The sequence below is a fragment of the Oncorhynchus kisutch genome, linkage group LG14 (genome assembly GCF_002021735.2).
Source record: "Oncorhynchus kisutch isolate 150728-3 linkage group LG14, Okis_V2, whole genome shotgun sequence".
NCBI lineage: Eukaryota > Metazoa > Chordata > Actinopteri > Salmoniformes > Salmonidae > Oncorhynchus > Oncorhynchus kisutch.
This window is the reverse complement of record NC_034187.2, coordinates 20,029,527-20,055,286: the sequence shown is the minus strand read 5'-3', so window position 1 is coordinate 20,055,286 and position 25,760 is coordinate 20,029,527. Positions and strand designations below refer to the sequence as shown.

Below are 25,760 nucleotides of genomic sequence, written 5' to 3'. Positions count from 1 at the left end.
TTCATTGATAATTTGTGTGAGATTGAGGGCATCAAGCTTGGATTGTAGGATGGCCGGGGTGTTAAGCATGTCCCAGTTTAGGTCATCTAGTAGCACAAGCTCAGAAGATAGATGGGGGGTAATCAATTCACATATGGTATCGAGGGCACACCTGGGGGCAGAGGGAGGTCTATAGCAAGCGGCAACAGTGAAAGACTTGTTTCTGGAAAGGGGATTTTTTTAGAAGTAGAAGCTCTAATTGTTTGGGTACAGACTTGGATAGTAATACACAACTCTGCAGGCTATCTTTGCAGTAAATTGCAACACCACCCCCTTTGGCAGTTCTATCTTGGCAGAAAATGTTATAGTTAGTGATGGAGATTTCAGGGTTTTGGTGGTTTTCCTGAGCCAGGATTCAGACACGGCTAAGACATCCAGGTTGGCTGAGTGTGCTAAAGCAGTAAGTAAAACAAACTTAGGGAGTAGGCTTCTAATGTTAACATGCATGAAATCAAGGCTTTTACGGTTACAGAAGTCAACAAATGAGAGCACCTGGGAAGTGGGAGTGGAGCTAGGCACTGCGGGACCTGGATTAACCTCTACATCACCAGAGGAACAGAGGAGAAGTAGGATAAGGGTAAGGCTAAATGCTATACGAACTGGCCGTCTAGCACGTTCGGAACAGAGTGTAAAATGAGCAGGTTTCTGGGCACGATAGCATAGATTCAAGTCATAGTGTACAGACAAAGGTAAGGTAGGATGTGAGTACATTGGAGGTAAACCTAGGCATTGAGTAATGATGAGAGAGATATAGTCTCTAGAGATGTTTAAACCAGGCGAGGTCATCGCATATGTAGAAGGTGGAACAACATGGTTGTTTAAGGCTTATTGAGCAGGGCTAGAGGCTCTACAGTGAAATAAGACAGTAATCACTAACCAGGACAGTAATGGACGAGGCAAATTGATATTAGAGAGAGGCATGTGTAGCCAAGTGAACATATGGGTCCAGTGAGTGGTTGGGCTGACTAGGGACACGGCGATTCAGACAGTTAGCAGGCCGATGCTAACACGCTAACAGTTAGTAGGCCGGGGCTAAACAAACTAGCAGTTAACAGACCGGGGCTGGCCAGCAAGCAGTTATCAGGTGCTAGCAGTTAGCAGACCGGGGCAGGCAAGTTAGCAGTTAGCAGGGGCTAGCAGTTAGCAGACCGGGGCAGGCAAGCTAGCAGTTAGCAGACCAGGGCTAGCAAGTTAGCCTTTGGGGGACGTTGCGATGCGGGTAAGTCTGTTTTTGCCTCTTCGTGCAGTGACGTCGATAGACCAGTCGTGGATTAGTGGGGTTCCAAGTAGCTCTAGGTTGCTAGCAGGCCTAGCAGTTTAGCAGAATGGGCCTTCAGTGGGCATCGCGCCTGAGGGGCCTGTTGGAATCCTCGGGCAGATTATGTCGGTATTCCAGTCGTAGAGGATCGGCGGGGTTCAGTGCCCCGTACCTGCAGTAGAAGGGGTCCGGATATTGTAGACCAGGAGTGAGCTTCGGTGGTAGCACAACAGCCCTGAAATCCACTATATATAGCTTCAGGCTAATTGGTGCTTGCTCCAGGATGGAAACGCTAGCCAGGAGTGGTCACCCGGGATTGCGGTTAGCTAGTTGTGAAGATCCAGATGAAAATGTTCAGAGTTTGAGGTAGGAATCCGGGGATATGGAGAGAAATAGGTCCGTTATGCTCTGGTTTGAGTCACGTTGTTCGAACTGGCGAGAGCTTTCCGAGCTAAAGTTTAGCTGATGACCGCTAGCAATGGTTTGCTGACTGATAGCTGGTAGGTAGTTAGCTGGCTAGCTTCAGTTGAGAGATTTCAGATCCGAAGTAAATAGAAATACTTTAGAAAAAAGCAGATCCACGCCGCATTGGGTGAGGCAGGTTGCAGGAGAGTATTTAGAAGTTGAGGTTTTATTTGATTTAAATATTTAAAAAAGATATGTAAAGAAAAATATATATACAAGGGAAAGACAGGACAAAGACGTCTGACTGCTACGCCATCTTGAAAGTAAGTAATTATAACTATATATAAGTAACTATATATAAAAAGAGGATACATTTTATATATAGTGGATTTCTGAATACTTCTGGCCGTTCTTTGGACACTGTGTTAACTAACCTCCAGATGAGCTGCAAAGCCATTACAACTCTCCTTCCGTGGCCTCCAACTGCTCTTAAATGCAAGTAAAACTAAATGCATGCTCTTCAACCGATCGCTGCCCGCACCTGCCCGCCCATCCAGTAGGACTACTCTTGACAGTTCTGACTTAGAATACGTGGACGATTACAAATACCTACGTGTCTGGTTAGACTCTAAATTCTCCTTCCAGACTCACATTAAGCATCTCCAATCCAGAATTAAATCTAGAATCGGCTTCCTATTTCGCAACAAAGTATCCTTCACTCATGCTGCCAAACATACCCTCGTAAAACTGACTATCCTATCGATACTTGACTTCAGCGATGTCATTGACAAAATAGCCTCCAACACTCCACTCAGCAAATTGGATGCAGTCTATCACAGTGCCATCCGTTTTGTCACCAAAGCCCCATATACTACCCACCACTGCAACCTGTATGCTCTCGTTGGCTGGCCCTCGTATCATATTTGTCGCCAAACCCACTGGCTCCAGGTCATCTATAAGTCTTTGCTAGGTAAAGCCCCGCCTTATCTCGGCTCACTGGTCACCATAGCAGCACCCACCCGTAGCACGTGCTCCAGCAGGTATATGTCACTGGTCACCCCCAAAGCCTATTCCGATTGGTCGCCTTTCCTTCCAGTTCTCTGCTGCCAATGATTGGAACGAAATCACTGAAGCTGGAGACTCATATCTCCTTCACTAACTTTAAGCATCAGCTGTCAGAGCAGCTCACATACAGTGCCTTGCGAAAGTATTCGGCCCCCTTGAACTTTGCGACCTTTTGCCACATTTCAGGCTTCAAACATAAAGATATAAAACTGTATTTTTTGTGAAGAATCAACAACAAGTGGGACACAATCATGAAGTGGAACGACATTTGTTGGATATTTCAAACTTTTTTAACAAATCAAAAACTGAAAAGTTGGGCGTGCAAAATTATTCAGCCCCCTTAAGTTAATACTTTGTAGCGCCACCTTTTGCTGCGAGTACATCTGTAAGTCGCTTGGGGTATGTCTCTATCAGTTTTGCACATCGAGAGACTGACATTTTTTCCCATTCCTCCTTGCAAAACAGCTCGAGCTCAGTGAGGTTGGATGGAGAGCATTTGTGAACAGCAGTTTTCAGTTCTTTCCACAGATTCTCGATTGGATTCAGTTCTGGACTTTGACTTGGCCATTCTAACACCTGGATATGTTTATTTTTGAACCATTCCATTGTAGATTTTGCTTTATGTTTTGGATCATTGCCTTGTTGGAAGACAAATCTCCGTCCCAGTCTCAGGTCTTTTGCAGACAAATGCTCTCCATCCAACCTCACTGAGCTCGAGCTGTTTTGCAAGGAGGAATGGGAAAAAATGTCAGTCTCTCGATGTGCAAAACTGATAGAGACATACCCCAAGCAACTTGTAATCGCAGCAAAAGGTGGCGTTACAAAGTATTAACTTAAGGGTGCTGAATAATTTTGCACGCCCAATTTTTCAGTTTTTGATTTGTTAAAAAAGTTCCACTTCATGATTGTGTCCCACTTGTTGTTGATTCTTCACAAAAAAATACAGTTTTATATCTTTATGTTTGAAGCCTGAAATGTGGCAAAAGGTCGCAAAGTTCAAGGGGGCCGAATACTTTCGCAAGGCACTGTATCACTGCACCTGTACATAGCCCATCTGTAAATAGCCCATCCAACTACCCCATCCCCATATTGTTATTTTATGCTCCTTTGTACCCGAGTATCTCTACTTGCACATTCATAATCTGCACATCTTTCATTCCAGTGTTTAATTGCTCAATTGTATTTACTTCCCCACTAAGGCCTATTTATTGCCTTACCTCCCTAATCTTACCTCATTTGCACACACTGTATATAGATTTTTTCTATTGTGTTATTGACAGTACATTTGTTTATTCCATGTGTAACTCTGTGTTGTTGTTTGTGCGCACTGCTTTGCTTTATCTTGGCCAGGTCAAAGTTGTAAATGAGAACTTCTCAACTTGCCTACCTGGTTAAATAAAGGTGAAAAAAATAATAATAATGTCACGCCCTGACCTTAGTATTCTTTGTTTTCTTTATTGTTTTGGTTAGGTCAGGGTGTGGCATGGGTGATGTATGTGTTTTTGTACTGTCTAGGGGTTTTGTAGGTTTATGGGGGTGTTTACTATCTAGGTGTTTATGTAAGTCTATGGTTGCCTAGATTGGTTCTCAATTAGAGGCAGCTGTTTATCGTTGTCTCTGATTGGGAACCATATTTAGGCGGCCATCTTCTTTGGGTATTACGTGGGTTATTGTCTATGTCTAGTTGCCTGTGTTTGCACTTTTGTATCATAGCTTCACGTTCATTTTGTATAGTTTGTTTAGTGTCCATCTTTATTAAAAGTATCATGTATTCACATTACGCTGCGCCTTGGTCTCTTCCATACGACAAACATGACAAACAAATAAATAATAAAATTAATACATTTTATATAGAGTGGTGGATAATGGATACATATTATATATAGTTGATACATATTATATATAGTGGATACATTTTATATAGAGTGGTGGATAATGGATACATATTATATATAGTTGATACATATTATATATAGTGGATACATATTATATATAGTGGATACATTTTATATAGAGTGGTGGATAGTGGATACATATTATATATAGTGGATACATTTTATATAGAGTGGTGGATAGTGGACGCATATTATAAACTCAGCAAAAAAATAAACGTCCTCTCACTGTCAACTGAGTTAATTTTCAGCAAACTTAACATGTGTAAATATTTGTATGAACATAACAAGATTCAACAACTGAGACATAAACTGAACAAGTTCCACAGACATGTGAGTAACATAAATGAAAAAATGTGTCCCTGAACAAAGCGGGGGTCAAAATCAAAAGTAACAGTCAGTATCAGGTGTGGACTCCAGCTGCATTAAGTACTGCAGTGCATCTCCTCCTCATGGACTGCACCAGATGTGCCAGTTCTTGCTGTGAGATGTTACCCCACTCTTCCACCAAGGCACCTGCAAGTTCCCAGACATTTCTGTGGGGAATGGCCCTAGCCCTAGCCCTCACCCTCCGAACCAACAGGTCCTAGACGTGCTCAATGGGATTGAGATCCGGGCTCTTCGCTGGCCATGGCAGAACACTGACATTCCTGTCTTGCAGGAAATCACGCACAGAACGAGCAGTATGGCTGGTGTCAATGTCATTCTGGAGAGTCATGTCAGGATGAGCCTGCAAGTACCACATGATGGAGGAGGATGTATTCCCTGTAACGCACAGCGTTGAGATTGCCTGCAATGAACAAGCTCAGTCCGATGATGCTGTGCCACACCGCCAAAGACCATGGTGGATCCTCCACCTCCAAATCGATCCCGCTCCAGAGTACAGGCCTCGGTGTAACGCTCATTCCTTCGACGATAAACGCGAATCCGACCATCACTTCTGGTGAGACAAAACTGAGACTCGTCAGTGAAGAGCACTTTTTGCCAGTCCTGTCTGGTCCAGCGACGGTGGGTTTGTGCCCATAGGCAACGTTGTTGCCGGTGATGTCTGGTGAGGACCTGCCTTACAACAGGCCTACAAGCCCTCAGTCCAGCCTCTCTCAGCCTATTGCGGACAGTCTGAGCACTGATGGAGGGATTGTGCATTCCTGGTGTAACTCGGGCAGATGTTGTATGCCATCCTGTACCTGTCCCGCAGATGTGATGTTCGGATGTACCGATCCTGTGCAGGTGTTGTTACACGTGGTCTGCCACTGCGAGGATGATCAGCTGTCTGTCCTGTCTCCCTGTAACGCTGTCCTAGGCGTCTCACAGTACGGACATTGTAATTTATTGTCCTGGCCACATCTGCAGTCCTTGTGCCTCCTTGCAGCATGCCTAAGGCACGTTCACGCAGATGAGCAGGGACCCTGGGCATCTTTCTTTTTGTGTTTTTCAGAGTCAGTAGAAAGGCCTCATTATAGCGTCCTAGGTTTTCATAACTGTGACCTTAATTGCCTACCGTTTGTAAACTGTTAGTGACTTAGCGACCGTTCCACAGGTGTATGTTTACAAATTATCCTGAAAAAGGGATTTTATATAGTGGATACATTTTATATAGAGTGGTGAATCGTGGATACATATTATATATAGTGGAGGATAGTGGATACATTTTATATATAGTGGATACATTTTATATAGAGTGGTGAATCGTGGATACATTTTATATATAGTGGAGGATAGTGGATACATTTTATATATATTGGATACATTTTATATATAGTGGAGGATAGTGGATACATTTTATATATAGTGGATACATTTTATATATATTGGATACATTTTATATATATTGGATACATTTTATATATAGTGGATACATTTTATATATATTGGATACATTTTATATATAGTGGAGGATAGTGGATACATTTTATATATAGTGGATACATTTTATATAGAGTGGTGAATCGTGGATACATTTTATATATAGTGGAGGATAGTGGATACATTTTATATATAGTGGATACATTTTATATATAGTGGATACATTTTATATATATTGGATACATTTTATATATAGTGGAGGATAGTGGATACATTTTATATATAGTGGATACATTTTATATAGAGTGGTGAATCGTGGATACATTTTATATATAGTGGAGGATAGTGGATACATTTTATATATAGTGGATACATTTTATATATAGTGGAGGATAGTGGATACATTTTATATATAGTGGATACATTTTATATATAGTGGAGGATAGTGGATACATTTTATATATAGTGGATACATTTTATATATAGTGGAGGATAGTGGATACATTTTATATATAGTGGAGGATAGTGGATACATTTTATATAGTGGATACATTTTATATATAGTGGATACATTTTATATAGAGTGGATACATTTTATATAGAGTGGATACATTTTATATAGAGTGGATACATTTTATATAGAGTGGATACATTTTATATAGAGTGGATACATTTTATATAGAGTGGATACATTTTATATAGAGTGGATACATTTTATATAGAGTGGTAGATAGTGGATACATATTGTACCCCTACCACATACTGACTAAAACCAAGCCTTAAAATCGATGCTGAAAATATAGAGAAAATCCTTATGGCATCAGAGAAAATCTCTGTTCTCATAATTATGGACCTGTATAAACAAGCAATAAAATATATAGATATTTCCTATAAATAATGGGGAATATGTGCATATCAGTGTGTGTGTGTGTGTGTGTGTGTCAGAGCTGGTATGGTCATTTGTGTGTAAGGTTTTCAGTTGATAGGAGGTGTCAATACCCTAGCTCAACACTTCTCTATGGATCAGACACACTGCAATGTTCCTACACCTACTCAGCTAACACTCTCCCACTGAACAAACTAACCACACGCCTTCTCTGACTGCATGTGTTTATGTGCTTAATGCAAGAAAGTATCTCATAAGTGTGTGAGCATTTGTTATGTTATCGATGCGTCACACTGTAACTTTGGAGAAATGTCAACTAGGGTTCAGCTCAGAGTGCTAAACTGCCCGGTAACACCAAACAAGTGAGCGGCCTGCTCCTCTCCCCCCTGTGTCCATCCGTCTGTCTGTGTCTGTCTGCATGTCTGTGTGTCTATGTGTATAACGTGGTGGTGCGTATCCGTTTGCAAATGAGGGTTTCATCAAAGACTTAATACATATTTGCTGTTAGGCCTCATTTTCATAAATCAGCTCAAACCGATACAGCACTGACAGTAAGGAATCTGTGTGTGTGTTTGTGTGTTGGCAGGGCTACAGTAAATCCAAGACTGCAGCAGGCAGCATTCTAAGACTTGATTTGCTAATGAAAAGTGACCTGGTTTTTCAGATGCCTAACAGCTAGAGGAAGCACAGACTATGCATCCCAAATGGCAACCTATTCCCTATGTAGTGCACTACCTTTGACCAAGGCCCATAGGTGTTTGGTCTAAAGTAGTGCACTCTATAACAGTAGGGAATAGGGTACTATTTTGGATGCACTCCTTGCATCGATCCAGTTAGTGTGTACACTAGACATCCCTTATCCAACCAAGCATTTTCCTCTGCTCTATTTAGCAAGCCACTTCAATAAAAACATATTATGAAGAATTGCCTTGGTCCTGCTGTTTTTTTTGTAAGATCCATTTCCTGCTCAGTACCAAAGGCCTCCTCCTAATTCACTGCAACCATGATTGACCACTTTACAAAGGGGGAAAATAATTATACAAAAAGAATGCTGGCAGATGTTTTTATCGCAACGCTCAACTTTAAATATCTATGAGCAGAGAGAGCAACACGAGATTCACAGGCAGGCACACTGCTGCATTACTTATGAGTTTAGCAGACACACTTAACAACAGATAATTACCGCTACTCATAGCTTACACATTAGCCATGTATGCAGCTGGCTATTTACTGAAGACGTGTCCTTTTTAGCGTTGGCATTCTCGAGGATAGAAAAAGCACCTTCCCACTGGAAATGCTGTGTGTGTGCGTGATTTGTATGTAGTGTGTTTTGTATTAATGTATTTGCACCACTATACCAGTGTGTGTGTCTCACACACACCGGAGTGTGTTATTAGTGAGAGAGAGAGACGTGTGGAGGTAGGGAGGGAGGCTGGGTGCAGGTTGACATGAAAGAGACACTGTGTTGCATCATCTATGAACTATTATCTTCAGCAGCAGCAGTAGTGGCAGCCTCCTCTCTTTAACTCTTCTCCTCTCTGGTTTTTAAGTGGTTTCCTCCATTTTCCAGGTGAAAAATCCACCTTGCCCTACACAGTGGGTATGTCCCTATTCCATATCGTGCACTACTTTAGACCAGAGCCCTATGGGAATAGGTTGCCATTTGGGACACACCCAGTGCTTCCCAGGCAGACTGTGGTATGGATGGTTCCCCCCAGGAGATCCAGACAGCACAAAGGGGTGCTTGAGGAGGATGTATTTGATCAAGACACCATCAATTCAGTATAACTTCAATGAGAGATGAAGAATGCATTTATGGGCAATAGCAAAAGGAGCTTTGAGAGTTGTTTTTTTGAAGCGTGTCAAATAGATGTGTACTGTGAACGTTAGAGAAGCCATGTGGCTGCTACAGCTGTGTCTGTTAACATTCCTGTGAGCCCTAATCCTGTCAGCGATGTGCATCCCAAATGGTGTGGTTGTGAGATGAGCTCTAAGCATGCTGGGATAATCATAATGTCAGTATGGGGGTGGGGCTAAGAGAGATAGGAGGCTATCATCCATCTTCAGGTCTGACTGAAACACAGCCAGCACACACACTGGCACACACATGCACACAAAATCACATGCACACTCCGACAGAGTTTTACCACCACACCCCTACCTGGAGCTTAGGGAGCATAACCTCCATATCAACACCCATAACTAGCTACTCACACACACTACTGCTGTAACCTACAGGGGAGCTAGCCGGCAGGTATCAAACTATGGCTAACTAGATCAAAGCACAGCAGCTATGGATATAGGAATCCATCCCACACCGTCTCCAATTCAAGCCATTGGGCCTGCTGAGTCCAATCACTTTTCCACTGGCAGGCTTGAGGCTTGCAGACCTGCCAACCTTGAAGTAGAGTACCACTGATGGCACACTTGCGACATCCATACTGCTCAAATCATAGGAAAATTCACTTTTGTTTAGCCTAATAATGATTTTGGCAGAAGACTGCCTCCGTAGGAATGGTAAGAATGGTAACTATTGACTGTTAATAATATGGGTACTTGGCTGTTCTTCAGTAGCAAACTAGAATGTTTTGTTGTTGTAATGTTTATCCCCTTTTTCTCCCCAATTTTATGATTACGATCTTGTCTCTTCGTTGCAACTCTCCAACGGGCTCAGGAGGTGAAGGTCGAGTCATGCATCCTCCGCAACATGACCCACCAAGCCGCACTTCTTAACACCCGCTCGCTTTACCCAGAAACCAGCTGCACCAACGTGTCGGAGGAAACACCGTTCAACTGACGACCGAAGTCAGCCTGCGGGCGCCCGGCCCGCGATGAGCCAAGTTAAGCCCCCCCGGCCAAACCCTCTCTTAACTCGGACGACACTCAGCCAATTGTGCGCCACCCTATGGGACTCCCGGTCACAAACGATAGTGACACAGCCTGGGATCAACTGCGATGCAGTGCCTTAGAACTCTGCGCCACTCGGGAGGCCCTAGAAATAAATGTAACTGAGGTACTGACTATCACATCATTAGTTACCTACTAATGACATACAGGTACAGTTGAAGTTGGAAGTTTACATACACTTAGGTTGGAGTCATTAAAACTCGTTTTTCAACCACTCCACAAATTTCTTGTTAACAAACTATAGTTTTGGCAAGTTGCTTAGGACATCTACTTTGTGCATGACACAAGTAATTTTTCCAACAATTGTTTACAGACAGATTATTTCACTTATAATTGACTGTATCACAATTCCAGTGGGTTGGAAGTTTACATACACTAAGTTGACTGTGCCTTTAAACAGCTTGGAAAATTCCAGAAAAGTATGTCATGGCTTTAGAAGCTTCTGATAGGCTAATTGACATCATTTGGGTCAATTGGAGGTATACCTGTGGATGTATTTCAAGGCCTACATTCAAGGCCTACCTTCAATCAAAAGAAATCAGACATAACATTTGTAGACCTCCACAAGTCTGGTTCATCCTTGGGAGCAATTTCGAAACGCCTGAAGGTACCACGTTCATCTGTACAAACAATAGTATGCAAGTATAAACACCATGGTACCACGCAGCCGTCATACCGCCCAGGAATGAGACGCGTTCTGTCTCCTAGAGATGAATGTACTTTGGTGCAAAAAGTGCAAATCAATCCCAGAACAACAGCAAAGGACCTTGTGAAGATGCTGTAGGAAACAGGTACAAAAGTATCTATATCCACAGTAAAACAAGTCCTATATCAACATAACCTGAAAGGCCGCTCAGCAAGGAAGAAGCCACTGCTCCAAAACCGCCGTAAAAAAGCCAGACTACGGTTTGCAACTGCACATGGGGACAAAGATCGTAATTTTTGGAGAAATGTCCTCTGTTCTGATTAAACAAAAATAGAACTGTTTGGCCATAATGACTATTGTTATGTCTGGAGGAAAAGGGGGAGGCTTGCAAGCGAAGAACACTATCACAACCTTGAAGCACGAGGGTGGCAGCATCATGTTGTGCGGGTGCTTTGCTGCAGAAGGGACTGGTGCACTTCACAAAATAGATGGCATCATGAGGCAGGAAAATTATGTGGATATATTGAAGCAACATCTCAAGACATCAGTCAGGAAGTTAAAGCTTGGTTGCAAATGGGCCTTCTAAATGGACAATGACCCCAAGCATACTTCCAAAGTTGTGGCAAAATGGCTTAAGGACAGCAAAGTCAAGGTATTGAAGTGGCCATCACAAAGCCCTGACGTCAAGCCCATAGAGAATTTGTGGGCAGAACTGAAAAAGCGTGTGCGAGCAAGGACGCCTACAAACCTGACTCAGTTACACCAGCTCTGTCAGGAGGAATGGGCCAAAAGCTTGTGGAAGGCTACCCGAAACGTTTGACCCATGTAAAACAATTTAAAGTCAATGCTTCCAAATACTAATTGAGTGTATGTAAACTTCTGACCCACTGGGAATGTGATAATAGAAATAGAAGCTGAAATAAATCATTCTCTCTACTATTATTCTGACATTTCACATTCTTAAAATAAAGTGGTGATCCTAACTGACCTAAGACAGGGAATTGTTACAAAGATTAAATGTCAGGAGTTTTGAAAAACTGAGTTTAAATGTATTTGGCGAAGGTGTACGTAAACTTCCGACTTCAACTGTATATAAAGAGGGCAGATGAAGAACTGATTAATTAACATAGGCCTACTAATCGTTAAAAGTCTAGCATAATTTTCTGTGAACGACGGTATAAGCGGAACAGATCTCTCTGCCATGTTTGTTTCCATCCACTCAGAGACGCACACTGAAGAACTACCGCAACACTGCACATGTTTCCTTCATCATCAATGCACTCACGCCTACTACCTTTGAGGAGATCAAAGCAGGTGCGGGCAATAAAGTGTTCTCGCTTAGTTGACTAAACGCTGTAACTAACTACCTTTTTCATAATCTTGCCTTAGCTAAGGAGCTAACTACGAAATTTGAATGGTTATGAGCTTTACATTTTCCCTTTTTCATCACACATCAGTGGTATCAATGGACAAAGTAGGTGAGCTGTCATCCAGCTGGAGGGTGAAGAGATATTTCCTCCTCGCCCTAGTACTCTGATTGGCTCAGTTTCAACTTCAGACGGTTGAGTCAAAAACCACAAAGTGCCAACTACAAGCCTATTTTTGTGTATTTTATGGTCGTTTTTCATACTGCGTACATTCACCTCAAATTGTGTGCATGGTACGCAAAATGCATGCAGGTTGGCAGGTCTGGGCTTGGCATCTTGGCTTTGAGTTGCAAGTCAACCTGAGTCTCTATGGTAATACAAGAGCATTGTTTTCTCTGGGGGGGGATTGTAAGTCAAACACAGTGCTATTCTAGGGCAGAGAGGAGTGGAGGAATACCTACTATGCGTCCTGAGACAAACGGACCCTTGGATTGGAAGAAAGAGTGACAGTGGAGAGAGGGAAGAGTGACAGTGGAGAGAGGGAAGAGTGATAGTAGAGAGAGGGAAGAGTGACAGAAGAGTGACAGTGGAGAGAAGGAAGAGTGACAGTGGAGAGAGGGAAGAGTGACAGTAGAGAGAGAGAAGAGTGACAGTGGAGAGAGGGAAGAGTGACAGTGGAGAGAAGGAAGAATGACAGTAGAGAGAGGGAAGAGTGACAGTGGAGAGAGGGAAGAGTGACAGTAGAGAGGGAAGAGTGACAGTAGAGAGAGGGAAGAGTGACAGTAGAGAGAGGGAAGAGTGACAGTGGAGAGAGGGAAGAGTGACAGTAGAGAGAGAGAAGAGTGACAGTGGAGAGAGGGAAGAGTGACAGTGGAGAGAGGGAAGAGTGACAGTGGAGAGAGGGAAGAGTGACAGTAGAGAGGGAAGAGTGACAGTAGAGAGAGGGAAGAGTGACAGTAGAGAGGGAAGAGTGACAGTAGAGAGAGGGAAGAGTGACAGTAGAGAGAGGGAAGAGTGACAGTAGAGAGAGGGAAGAGTGACAGTGGAGAGAGGGAAGAGTGACAGTAGAGAGAGAGAAGAGTGACAGTGGAGAGAGGGAAGAGTGACAGTGGAGAGAAGGAAGAATGACAGTAGAGAGAGGGAAGAGTGACAGTGGAGAGAGGGAAGAGTGACAGTAGAGAGGGAAGAGTGACAGTAGAGAGAGGGAAGAGTGACAGTATAGAGAGGGAAGAGTGACAGTAGAGAGAGGGAAGAGTGACAGTAGAGAGAGAGAAGAGTGACAGTGAGGCCCTGAAACACATCAAATTGACCAGAGAACAGAGGATGGAGCACTGGAGCCACCTCTTGCACCAAAATGCGATGCTTGAAGATGTGTTCACATTCTGCATCAGCAATAGACTGTTACACTGTACATAAGCAAATCAGCCAAACGTTTTAATTCATAAACAACAATATTGTACTTCCAAAACCAGATCGGTAATCAGAGAGATAAGAAAACACAACCTAGATAACATCAGATAATAGTAGACCTAGAAGGAAAGAAAGATAAGAGGAGAGAGGACAAGGGAAGAACCATGGCTGCTACTCTCTTCTCTTCATCCCCCTCTCCTCCTCTTCCCCCTCCTAACCCTCTCCTCCCCCTATTTTCTCTCCATCAGTCCAACCAGAAGGTCCCCATTGTGTTCCCACTCTCCTCTCTCTGTCTGTCAAAAATATGAAATTATTTCATTCAGCAGCAGGTAGCTTGTGTCCTTACACCTTGTGCTGCCTGTCTGGCACATGATACACTGAAAGAGAGAGAGATAGATACCTGGCTTTAGTGCTGTTGCCCCATTCATCTCCTGGGTATTGTATATTGTGTCTCTCTGTATTCTGTATGGAATCAGCTGCCGGTTCAATTACAGGGGGGCAGCTCTCTCCGACCTGGTGTTCTGGATGTGTGGGTGGGCTGGGAATGTAGGTGGGGAAGGGAAAGGCGTGTGCTGGAGGTGGGGAGGGAGCTATTTGGGGACGTGCCACTCCAATGTGAATCAGTTGCACTAAATTAGAATTTCAATATTGAATTCTAACAGCCGATACAGAAGAAAGAAAATGCAGGGGTAAAGCCTGTGGCTTTTTGGGGGAGTGAATTGATGCCACTAGATTAGTTTAAATATTGAATTCAAATAGCACATACAGTTATGACATTTTAGAGCAACAGCACAGCTCTATCCTGAGGCTTGGTAACTAAAATGACACCATGAGCCCCAAAAATTAGTATTTGCATCATTGCTCTTCAACTAAGGACACTTAAGGACAAAATAGAAGGTCTGAAAACCATTCACTATCTCTACACTGTGAACACCATAACTCAACAGAGTAGTCACACCAAAGGCCTCAGGGCCAGAATAGCATCAGACAGGCTAGCACTGGGGATGGGAGAATGTTATTGAGTGAGTTCCCACATGATAGCATATATATGCATTCAGACTGACTAGATAGCAGGGCTGCTGAAATGAAAAACATATAAAAGGTTGCTACACTGTTACCCCTCAGAAAGGCCAGGAGAGACTCAGGGATGGAGAGAGCAGAAAAAGAGAGAGGGAGAGGAAGAGAGAGAGAAGAGAGACAAATACAGAAAGTAAGAAAGAAATAAAGAAAAATAGAGAGAGAGAGAGAGAGAGCAGAGACAGAGAGATGGAGAGAAAGAAAGAGATAGAAAAAGCAAAGAGAGGGAAACAGAGAGCGAGAAACAGAGAGCAGACAGAAAGAGATAGAAACCTTGTTGGCAGAACAAATCCGAGTGGAGAAAAAAGTTGCTGGTTGAAACAGCGGACAAGGTCAGACACAGGAACAGTCTGGGCCAGTCTGTCAATGCTGCATCGATCTGCTGATGAACCTGGCCCCCTTCAACCACTATGGTACTAATAGTACAGATACCAGCACTTCTGATGGGGTATAGGCCTACTGCACTGTCTAATACACTAGCACACAGGCAGGTCCAACTCCCAAACATTAGCTGATGTGTGGTGAGCGTTCTGGCACAAAATGGTTTCCGCTTTGAGCACTGGAAAAGCCCTATACAAATCCAATCAATTAATGAATGAGTTAATTACAGGCAAGTCCAATCCACTTACTGGGGAAACCAAGGAAGGATAGTGATTCATTAAAGGTCAGGTTGCATGATATATTTCCACAAATCTAACAATGTAGATTGATATTTCATCTGAACGGTCTTTATGCAAAAGTTTCTATAAAATGTTGGTAACACTTCATTTTAAGGGGTCCTTATTACAGTGCATTTATGCAATTACACTGTAACAATAATTATAATGAATTGTAATTATGCATAGTTACACAGTAATAATGACATGTAACTGGTGGTAATTGCAGTCTGTAATTTGTATTTATTATGGATCCAAATTAGCTGCTGCCAAGGCAGCACCTACTCTTCCTGGGGTCCAGCAGAATTAAGGCAGTTATACAATTTTAAATACATTACAATACATTAATTACAGAATTCACAACACACTAAGTGTGTGCACTCAGGGCCATACTCTACTACCACATATCTACAACACAAAATCCATGTGTACATCTGTGTATAGTGTGTATGTTATCATGTGTGTATATGCATGTGTCTGTGCCTATGTTTGTGTTACTTCACAGTCCCCGCTGTTCCATAAGGTGTATATTTACCTGCTTTTTAAATCTGATTCTACTGCTTGCATCAGTTATCTGATGTGGGATAGAGTTCAATGTAGTCATGGCTCTATGTGGTACTGTGAGCCTCCCAAAGTCTGTTCTGGACTTGGGGACTGTGAAGAGACCTCTGGTGGCAGGTCTTGTAGGGTATACATGGGTGTCCAAGCTGTGTGCTAGTATTTTAAAACAGACAGCTCGGTACCTTCAGCTTATCAACACCTCTTACGAAAACAAGTAATGATGATATCAATCTCTCTTCCACTTTGAGCCATGAGAGATTGAGATGCATGTCATTAATGTTAGCTCTCCGTGTACTTTTAAGGGCCAGCCGTGCTGCCCTGTTCTGAGCCAACTGCAATTTTCCCAAGTCCCTCTTTGTGGCACATGACCACACTACTGAACAGTAGTCTAGGTGTGACAAAACCAGGGCCTGTAGGACCTGACTTGTTGATAGTGTTAAGAATGCAGAGCAGTGTTTTATTATGGACAGACTACTCCCCATCTTAGTTACTGTTGTATCAATATGTTTTGACCATGACAGTTTACAATCCAGGGTAACTCCAAGCAGTTGCTCAATTTCCACATTATTCATTACGAGATGAAGTTGAGGTTTAGTGAATGATTTGTCCCAAATACAATGCTTTTAGTTTTGGAAACATTTATGACTAACTTATTAATTACAGGGGTGTAACAACGGATGTTTGATAGCATGCTTGTTACAAATGTTAAAGCTTCCGATAGCATCCCAACGCACAATATTTCAGACTTTACAAACCATGTGATAAGCGTAAGCCAATTGAAAACCGACCACATCATTGACAACTCTGCAATACAGATGTGGAGTCTGATGCCCAGGCTCAATGGCAAAAACAGGTTCACAAACAGTTCACATCAAAAAACATATGTTTTTTATCATTAAACGTTGCTTTTGACAATAGGTAAATTACTTTAACAAAATTGTAAACCTATTAAGCTTGGTTGAATAATGGTTTATATACTGAACAGAAATATAAATGCAACATGTGAAGTGTTGGTTCCATGTTTCATGAGTTGAAATAAAAGATCCCTTGAATTTTACATACATACAAAATACTGTTTCTCTCAAATTTTGTGTACAATTTGTTTACAGTTGGTTAGTATTTCTCCTTTGCCAAGATAATCCATCAACCAGACAGGTGTGGCATATCAAGAAGCTGATTAAACAGCATGGTCATTAGACATGTGCACCTTGTGCTGGGGACAATAAAAGGCCAATCTAAAGAGTTGTGTATTTGTCACACAACAAATACAGTACATGTTTAAAGTTTGGACACGCCTACTCATTCAAGGGTTTTCTTTATATGAAATAACACATATGGAATCATGTAGTAACCAAAAAAAGTATTAAACAAATCAAAATATATTTTATATTTGAGATTCTTCAAAGTATCCACCCTTTGCTTTGATGACAGCATTTTACAGTCTTGGCATTCTCTCAACCAGTGTTGAGTTATTGTCCTGTTGAAAAACATATGATAGTCCCAACCAGATGGGATGGCATATCACTGCAGAATGCTGAGGTAGCCATGCTGGTTTAGTGAGCCTTGAATTGTAAATAAATCAGACAGTGTCAGCATAAAAACACCCCCACACCATCACACCTCCTCCTCCATGCTTCACGGAGCGAACCACAAATGCGGAGATCACCTACTCTGCATCTCACAAAGACACGGCGGTTGGAACCAAAAATCGCAAAATCGGACTCATCCGACCAAAGGACAGATATCCACCAGTCTCGTGTCCATTGCTCGTGTTTCTTGGCCCAAACAAGTCTCTTCTTATTATTGGTGTCCTTTAGTAGTGGTTTCTTTGAAGCAATTTGACCATGAAGGCCTGATTCACAGTCTCCTCTGAACAGTTGATATTGAAATGTGTCTGTTACTTGAACTCTGTGATGCATTTATTTGGGCTGCAATTTCTGAGGCTGGTAACTAATGAATTTATCCTTTACAGCAGAGGTAACTCTGGGTCTTCCTTTCCTGTGGCGGTCGTCATGAGAACCAGTTTCATCATAGCTCTTGATGGTTTTTGCGACTGCATTTGAAGAAACTTTTAAAGTTCTTGAAATTTTCCGTACTGATTGACCTGCATGTCTTGAAGTAATGATGGACTGTTGTTTCTCTTTGCTTATTTGAGCTGTTCTTGTCATAATATAGACTTGGTCTTTTAGCAAATAGGGATATCTTCTCCAGTATATACCACCCCTACCATGTCACAACACAACTGATTGGCTCAAATGCATTAAGAAGGAAAGAAATTCCACAAATGAACTTTTAACGAGGCACACCTGTTAACTGAAATGCATTCCAGGTGACTATCTCAAGAAGCGAGTTGAGAGAATGCCAAGAGTTTGCAAAGCTGCCATCAAGGCAAGGGGTGGCTACATTAAAGAATCTCAAATATAAAATATATTTTGATTTGTTTAACACTTTTTGGTTACTACATGACTAGAAGGCCAGCATCCCAGAGTCGCCTCATAAACTGTTGACGTTGAGACTGGTGTTTTGTGGGTACTATTTAATGAAGCTGCCAGTTGAGGACTTGTGAGGCGTCTGTTTCTCAAACTAGACACTCTGATGTACTTGCCCTCTTGCTCAGTTGTGCACCGGGGCCTCCCACAGTTTGCTCTGTTCTGTGAAGGGAGTAATATACAGCGTTGTACGAGATCTTCAGTTTCTTGGCAATTTCTCACATGGAATAGCCGTCATTTCTCAGAACAAGTATAGACTGACAAGTTTCAGAAGAAAGTTCTTTATTTCTGGCCATTTGAAGCCTGTAATCGAACCCACAAATGCTGATGCTCCAGATACTCAACTAGTCTAAAGAAGGCCAGTTTTATTGCTTCTTTAATCAGAACAACAGTTTTCAGCTGTGCTAACATAACCCTTTTGCAATTATGAAAACCCTTTTGCAATTTTCATAATTGCAAAAGGGTTTTCTAATGATCAATTAGCCTTTTAAAATGATAAACTTGGATTAGCTAACACAACGTGCCATTGGATCACAGGAGTGATGGTTGCTGATAATGGGCCTCTGTACGCCTATGTAGATATTCCATAAAAAATCGGACGTTTCCAGCTACAATCGTCATTTACAACATTAACAATGTCTACACTGTATTTCATGTTATTTTATTGACAAAAATTTGCTTTTATGTAAAAAACAAGGACATTTCTAAGCGACCCCAAACTTTTGAACGGTAGGTTTTTTTTCTCACCCCTTTTTCTCCCCAATTTCGTGGTATCCAATTGGTAGTTACAGTCTTGTCTCAACACTGCAACTCCCGTATGGACTCGGGAGAGGCGAAGGTCGAGAGGCATGCGTCCTCCGAAACACGACCCTACCAAGCCGCACTGTTTCTTGACACAATGCCCACTTAACCCGGAAGCCAGCCGCACCAATGTGTCGGAGGAAACACTGTACACCTGGCGACCGTGTCAGAGTGCGCCAGGCCCGCCACAGGAGTTGCTAGTGCGCGATGGGACAAGGACATCCCTGCAGGCCAAATCCCCCCTAACCCAGACAACGCTGGGCCAATTGTGCGCCACCACATGGGTCTCCCGGTCGCAGCTGGCCACCCAAATCTGAATGTTTAACAGCAACCTCATTCTGCAAACTTCCCTTTAAAATGTCAAACAGCAACAATCCGAGAACAAAAGTTAAGTTACTGGTGACTGGCCCTTAGTCTTGGCTATTTGTAATTGTAACTTAAAAATCGACTCAGCAAGATGACGTAGATGCACAAAGTAAACAGCAGTAAACAACTAAGAGTGTTGAAGCTCGAGACTAAACTTCTCTGCTGTTTTGGTCCCGTTGCTATCACGTTGCAGTCTTGCGTCCCGCTCATCTTAATATCTGCAGTGCTGCTCATGGCAACGTCATCTAGCAGAGTATACCTTAAACTGTAAGTTAAAAGAGGGTTAATTATTTTGTTAGTATTAGCCTAGATCACCTGAAAATGATTTGGTTTTGTCACAGTGATTAAAGCATCCCCATATTCTCCCTCCCATCAACACATCCACTTGTAAAGCCAATGTTAGCTTGTTGCTAGGTTACCTTCTCTACTTCCTTGAGGTAGAGCAGGGCAATGTCTCCAGACTTCTCATAGCAGGTAATCACTTCCTGGTCTTTGTCCACATTATAATTGGACAGGGACGGAGATGCAGCCGGGACTTTCTCTAGACACAGACCTGGAGAGAAGAAATTAAGGATTTTTTAAAAACGTCTGTATACTCTACACCTCACATACAGTACTGTGGCCTTTGCCTCTGGTCGGGATAAGACCACACAATGCAGCCCACCAGGGGTTAAAGTTCACGCTCAAGCTTTAGTGTCTGTGTGTGTTTGTGCGTGCGAGGATGCGTGTGCATAGTGTACAATCATCGGAGTCAAGGACAGCCACCAGCCTCACCTCATGTCAGCCAAGGACTGAAGAAGCCTTCCTTTCTTCTAAAGAGGAGATTAGGACAACAATCGCCTTCTACTTCTGGCTCTCACTCTTCTACAAATGAAGGCCCTCACTCTTTTCCCTCATGTATGGCCCTGAGTTTCCCTGATTTTGTGACCTGGCAAGGAAAAACTCTGGGCCTTTGTTGTAGTCAGAGTTTTCCATGTAAACTCACGTGCGAAGGAATATCTCGGGCCCTAAAAGGATACTATGAGGAAAAGTATCCCTGTCTGACCTTTGGGTAAACTGTATCTTGTTTTGTGTGGGCCGGTTCTGTCAATCACCAGACCATTCTGTTTGTAACAAGACAATATGTAGAAAAGCACTTCCATTGTGGCTACACACACCTTGTTGTTATGAAACTGAATCTGCAGTTCCCAAAGCACCCTTTTCAAACAACGCATTAATAATAGATAATAGCCTTAATAACTCATTCATTATAAATAGCTCTAGCCTCTGGAATTACACAAGACTACTCCAACTGTGTGACGCTCAAATAGAGCCATTCACTAAAAGGGTCCAAACAATATAAGCCAAACGGTTCTTCCATCAACCCCACATGATTCATTTACACACCCTGAAACCTCTAGTACCATAGAGGTGCAGATGTCTTCTCTTTATAGGACATGACTGGAACATGAACACTGATGCAAGAGAGAAAGACAGAGAGGGATTGAAGTAGAGAGGGGAGGAGAGCTATACATAGATAAAGAAACAGAAAGACAGAGAGGGATGGAGAGAGAGAGAGAGAGAGGGGAGGAGAGAGAGAGAGAGTTATAGATAAGCAAAGAAACAGAAAGACAGAGGAGGCAGAGACAAACAGATGGAGAGATTAACATGCTCTGTCACAGATGGACGGACCGCCACCATGGATGGATGGATGGAGAGAGAGCGAGAGAGAGAGATAGAGATCTGCAAAGATGGATGTATGCAGCCATGCTTGTCTTTGCCTTATAAAGATTTCCTGTGGTGGAGATGCGGGTATGTTAATGACTGGAGCCGGGGGGTTCTGTTGTCATTGTATGGCTCTGCTCTCTCTGCTGCCGTGCCAGATAACTTATTCATGCCACTGTGGCACTCTCACAGCCTAATGGGCTCCTGTGTTACTCTAAACAGGCCGGCCTGACCTCCTCCTCCCCTCCACTCCTCTCAATTAGGACGCTCATTAAAATTAAAACAGCAGTAATGTCTTCCCATTCCCGCCATCGGACAAACAAGATGGCTGGTCCAGACAAAGTCACACAAAATGACAAATGAACTCAGGTTAGCTATCCATCAACACTGCCTTACACAGCCAACAAATGACTATATAAGAAATGATGCTGTTTAACATAAAAGAGAGCTTCATCTGAAGAGACTTCCTTCCATTCTAGATGTTTCCGGCTATAAAGTCAGCTTGCCTAAATTCAGGTCAAGCCCTAATGTTTCAATGCTTCACTCCATATACACAGTATGATTGCAGGCAATACGGCCCGGGGAGGAGACGTGTGTATGCCTATGTGGGGGTGGGGTTGCCTACGCAATGCAGTCGCTCCACAGTGATGTATGCTGTATGGGCAACTGCTTGCATCATCGGTCGGTCTGTGTAAATCCTAGGATAGGCTGCTGTATGTATAGAGGGGGACAGATTTGTGTGTGTGTGCATACTAGGCTGCTGTATTGAGGGGCTCCACACTACAACAGACAGACAGACAAGTCTGTCTGTCTGTGTGAGGACTCCTCTCTGCATGAGCAAACATAAGCATAGTGAACAGTGAACCTCTACTGCCACCATATGGCCCATCAACACATTGCAGGGTATACTAGCTCAAACAGAGGACTGGTGCTGCTCTGTCAATTTCCTCTTTACAGAGACAATGGAGACCATTTTTCCTCCATGTCATGTCCATTTTAATATACACACTAGATTTAGATACAGCAACAGACTCTATTATAGGACATTTAAAACTCCATTACTTATCCATCAAAACCATCTCCATTTTACAGCAGGTCATTCAAACATCCCCTTGTATTAGTGCAGAATTCTGAGGGGAAAGCCTGAGCAAGCCTCCACAGACAGGGACTGCATAATGAGGTAGGTCACATTGTGTTCTCATCAGCTAAGCTAATTGTCCCTCTGGCAAGCATACAGTGACAGAGTTCAGGGGTGCAACGGCAGGGCGGGCACCAGGTTAAGACTCAGACTGACCAGACCAGCAGAGTTAGGTAATACATTCACCCCAGCACTTTCTCAATACATGACTGAGGCAGTGGAAGAACAGAGGGCTTCAGCACCACAGATTAGGCTCAATGTCCTTTAGAATAGACAAATTCACCAAATTACTAGAATGAATGTGTCGAGTACTGAAGCGGAGTTGAGATTGAAGCTGAAATTTGGTAGTAGAATAGACGGTATGGTTTTGCAGTGTTTCCCCTACCATAGATCTGTTCCCCTGGACAATTTTGTTGCATAGATTTCGAATTGGGAAATACTGGCAGGGTTTTCCAGCACAGGACCTTTTTGGGCAGGCAACCCAAAGGTTTTCTCGTGGCCACTGCCACCACCTAAGCCCCTTTTTGAGCTAGGAAAAACCCTGACTGGTGTAATGTGAGGGCATTATGGCACCCTAAGCTCTTACCTTTGGTAGCGTATGCTTCGGCAATCATGGAGAGACGGTAGACGGGGGCTCCCACCAGTGCCAGCTCGTCCAGGGTCACTTTGCCATACTGGTTGAAGGCCTCACTCTAGTCTCCCTCCACATAGGACAGCTTGGCCATCAACATACTAGCCTCTTGCATGTAGTCCGGCTAGGCACAAAAGGAAAGAGAAGAGACAGTTACTGTGTAGCCATATGTTTTCTCCTGAACACAAAAATACATGTTCAGATTTCAGAGAAAAAGGGTGCATACAAGCAGCATGAGGGAGTGAGGCAGTAATATGAGGTTATACAATTCAAAGGGGATTCTCTCAGTTTGGGAAAGCAGTGAGTGTACAGCCAGATCCTGATTAAACCAGTGTTACCCTTTTGCAGGATTATAATACTGTTATAAGACTGGACTACACTGTTATAACACTTACAAGAGTAAACTAGACTGGAGACTGGACATATGACGAATACTAATGGCTAAAGGTGTTATATCATTAACATCTACCTTGAGGTTCCCTCGGTCCAGGGCAGCGGTCAGGTGCTTGCGGACCTCTACAAGCTGGGGTCTTGGGCCCCTCGGGCTGGCCCCCTGCTTGATGGGGTTCTTTTTGAGGTACTGCTGGAGCTTGGCTTCCCCCAGCAGCAGATTCCCCAGGTCATCTGAAACACAAACAGAGTTTAGTCTATACCTCCAGCAGTGGAGGCTCCTCAGAGGAGGAAGGGGAGGACCATCCTCAGTGAATTTCATTCAAATAAAAATAGTGAAACATTAAAAAAGTTACACTTTTTAGATAATATATTTAGTATAGTTTTCACATCACCAAATAATTTATTAAAACACACGGTTTTGCAATGAATGGCTACAGTTGCCTCAACAGCACTCTGTACAGTAGAGCCACTGTAGGAGGACAGCTAGTTTCCATCCTCCTCTGGCTACATTGACTTTAATACAAAACCTAGGAGGCTCATGGTTCTCACCCCCTTCTATAGACTGACACTTCTCTGTTCTCAATTACATTCAAATCAGCATTGAAAAAAAGTTTACGTTTGTTCCAACTGAGCGAGTCTGACCACAAGTCAGAGACCACTATGACACATCAAATGTGTGGATCACGGGAAAAGAGCAGGAATAGGCTTTTGTAGGCTACAGTCCAAGCTATGTCTTCCAATGTTGTGACTGCTGTTGGCATCCAAATATTATCAAACTTAAATAAACGCTTGGAGGATGCTTATCAATCATTGTTTTTTAAACCAGTGGACTGCCAGTGAAAGATGTGCTCTTGCAACAGCTGCATAGTGCGGATCCCAGCCTATGGAATAAAAGTGGCGCTTGTATTGCTCAATCTAATTCATGATTCCTTGAAACTTGTTATTTCGCACAGATTTCAATTTTGTTTATGTTGATTTCTGTAAGCCGCTCCATTGTGTATGATTAGGCCACTGATATGCAGGACTAAATATTCTTAAACTATTTATATGAAGTCTACCTATGCAACTGGTAAGATAGCTAGCTCAGTAAAATAATTTAGAACTATTTAATGAGTGAGAATTTTCAACAAGTATGCACTCTCTGTCCAAGTTAGTTAGATACAGTAGCTAGCCTAAAATGACAAAGTGAGTGCGTATGCACGATCAAAGAAGCTTCGGGTTTTCGCTAAATATAAACTATACCGGTGTGTTCAAGATCATTATTTAATTCTTACAGACGCATGACCTCTAGAAGTAGCTGGCTACTTGACAGCCACTCGCAAAGGAAGTTTCATTCACGTAGACGCGCTGACGTGGTTAGGAAAGCCCGTGGATTCCGTTCCCTGTCCAGGCCCCAAATCTTTAAGTGAACCGCAGAGCAAATCTTAACACTTGATATTAGTTTGGCAGAGAGCTGCCGTACAAGCTCTGGTATCTTGTCCCATTGCCCCTTTGGAACGGCTTCGTTCTATCTCTGTCTCGAGTCGTGACCCAGACTTTCTCGCTGTCATGTTCAATTCAGACTCTAGCAGAGACCAAAACACAACAGGACTGCCAAGATGGCTGCTTGAACAGACGCTTTTTTACCGAGCTCCGTACCAAACTTCAGAAAGATTGTGAAAATTGTTTTTTTTTCTTTAAAGTTTAGTCATTATTTTTATTTGTTCAAGATATAAGACCTTTCCTGTGACTGGAATGATAATTGGATAATTTATTTCAGCATGTCCATGCAAAGTCGTGACAAAAAAAGAAAGGAAAAAGTTAGCCGTTCTATTGCTAATCAACAAGAGAGAAACGTGCTTATAGACAACTGCCATAACTACACTTGGCCTATGGATAATATCATGCTTTCGAATGCTGAAGATGACGAATTCCCCTCTTTACCGGTTACTCCGTGCAAACCTCCACCCTCCAAAAAACCCAACATGAACTCTGACATCGTGGCTACCCTCTCCTTACTCATCAACTCCAGGTGTGACGCCATTGAAAAAATGGTAGGCGCGAACACCATGGTTATCGAAGGCTTGAAAAAGACCGTGGAGTTTGCATGTGGTGAAATTAATGATGTGAAAACGAGAGTGGCAAAAGTTGAAAAAAATGTGGAAAGGGTGGAAAAGAATAACAATGTCTACCATAGACGTCTCACTGATCTGGAACAATACACAAGAAAATGGAACCTGAGACTCTACGGCTTGCCAGAGGTGGAGAATGAAGATGTGCGAGG

General features: G+C 42.8%; 1 protein-coding gene across 1 annotated transcript in view; it reads right to left on the bottom strand.

Moving 5' to 3' along the window:
* Positions 1-25,242, bottom strand: part of LOC109904571 (tetratricopeptide repeat protein 7B) — a 113,382-nt gene extending 88,140 nt beyond the window's left edge. The window contains 6 exon segments of the mRNA XM_031787605.1: positions 14,195-14,253; positions 20,051-20,184; positions 23,060-23,228; positions 23,574-23,728; positions 24,929-24,989; positions 24,991-25,242. Coding sequence (XP_031643465.1) covers positions 14,195-14,253; positions 20,051-20,184; positions 23,060-23,228; positions 23,574-23,728; positions 24,929-24,989; positions 24,991-25,047 — 635 coding nt within the window. The 5' untranslated portion in view covers positions 25,048-25,242.
* Positions 25,243-25,760: the final 518 nt, after the last annotated feature.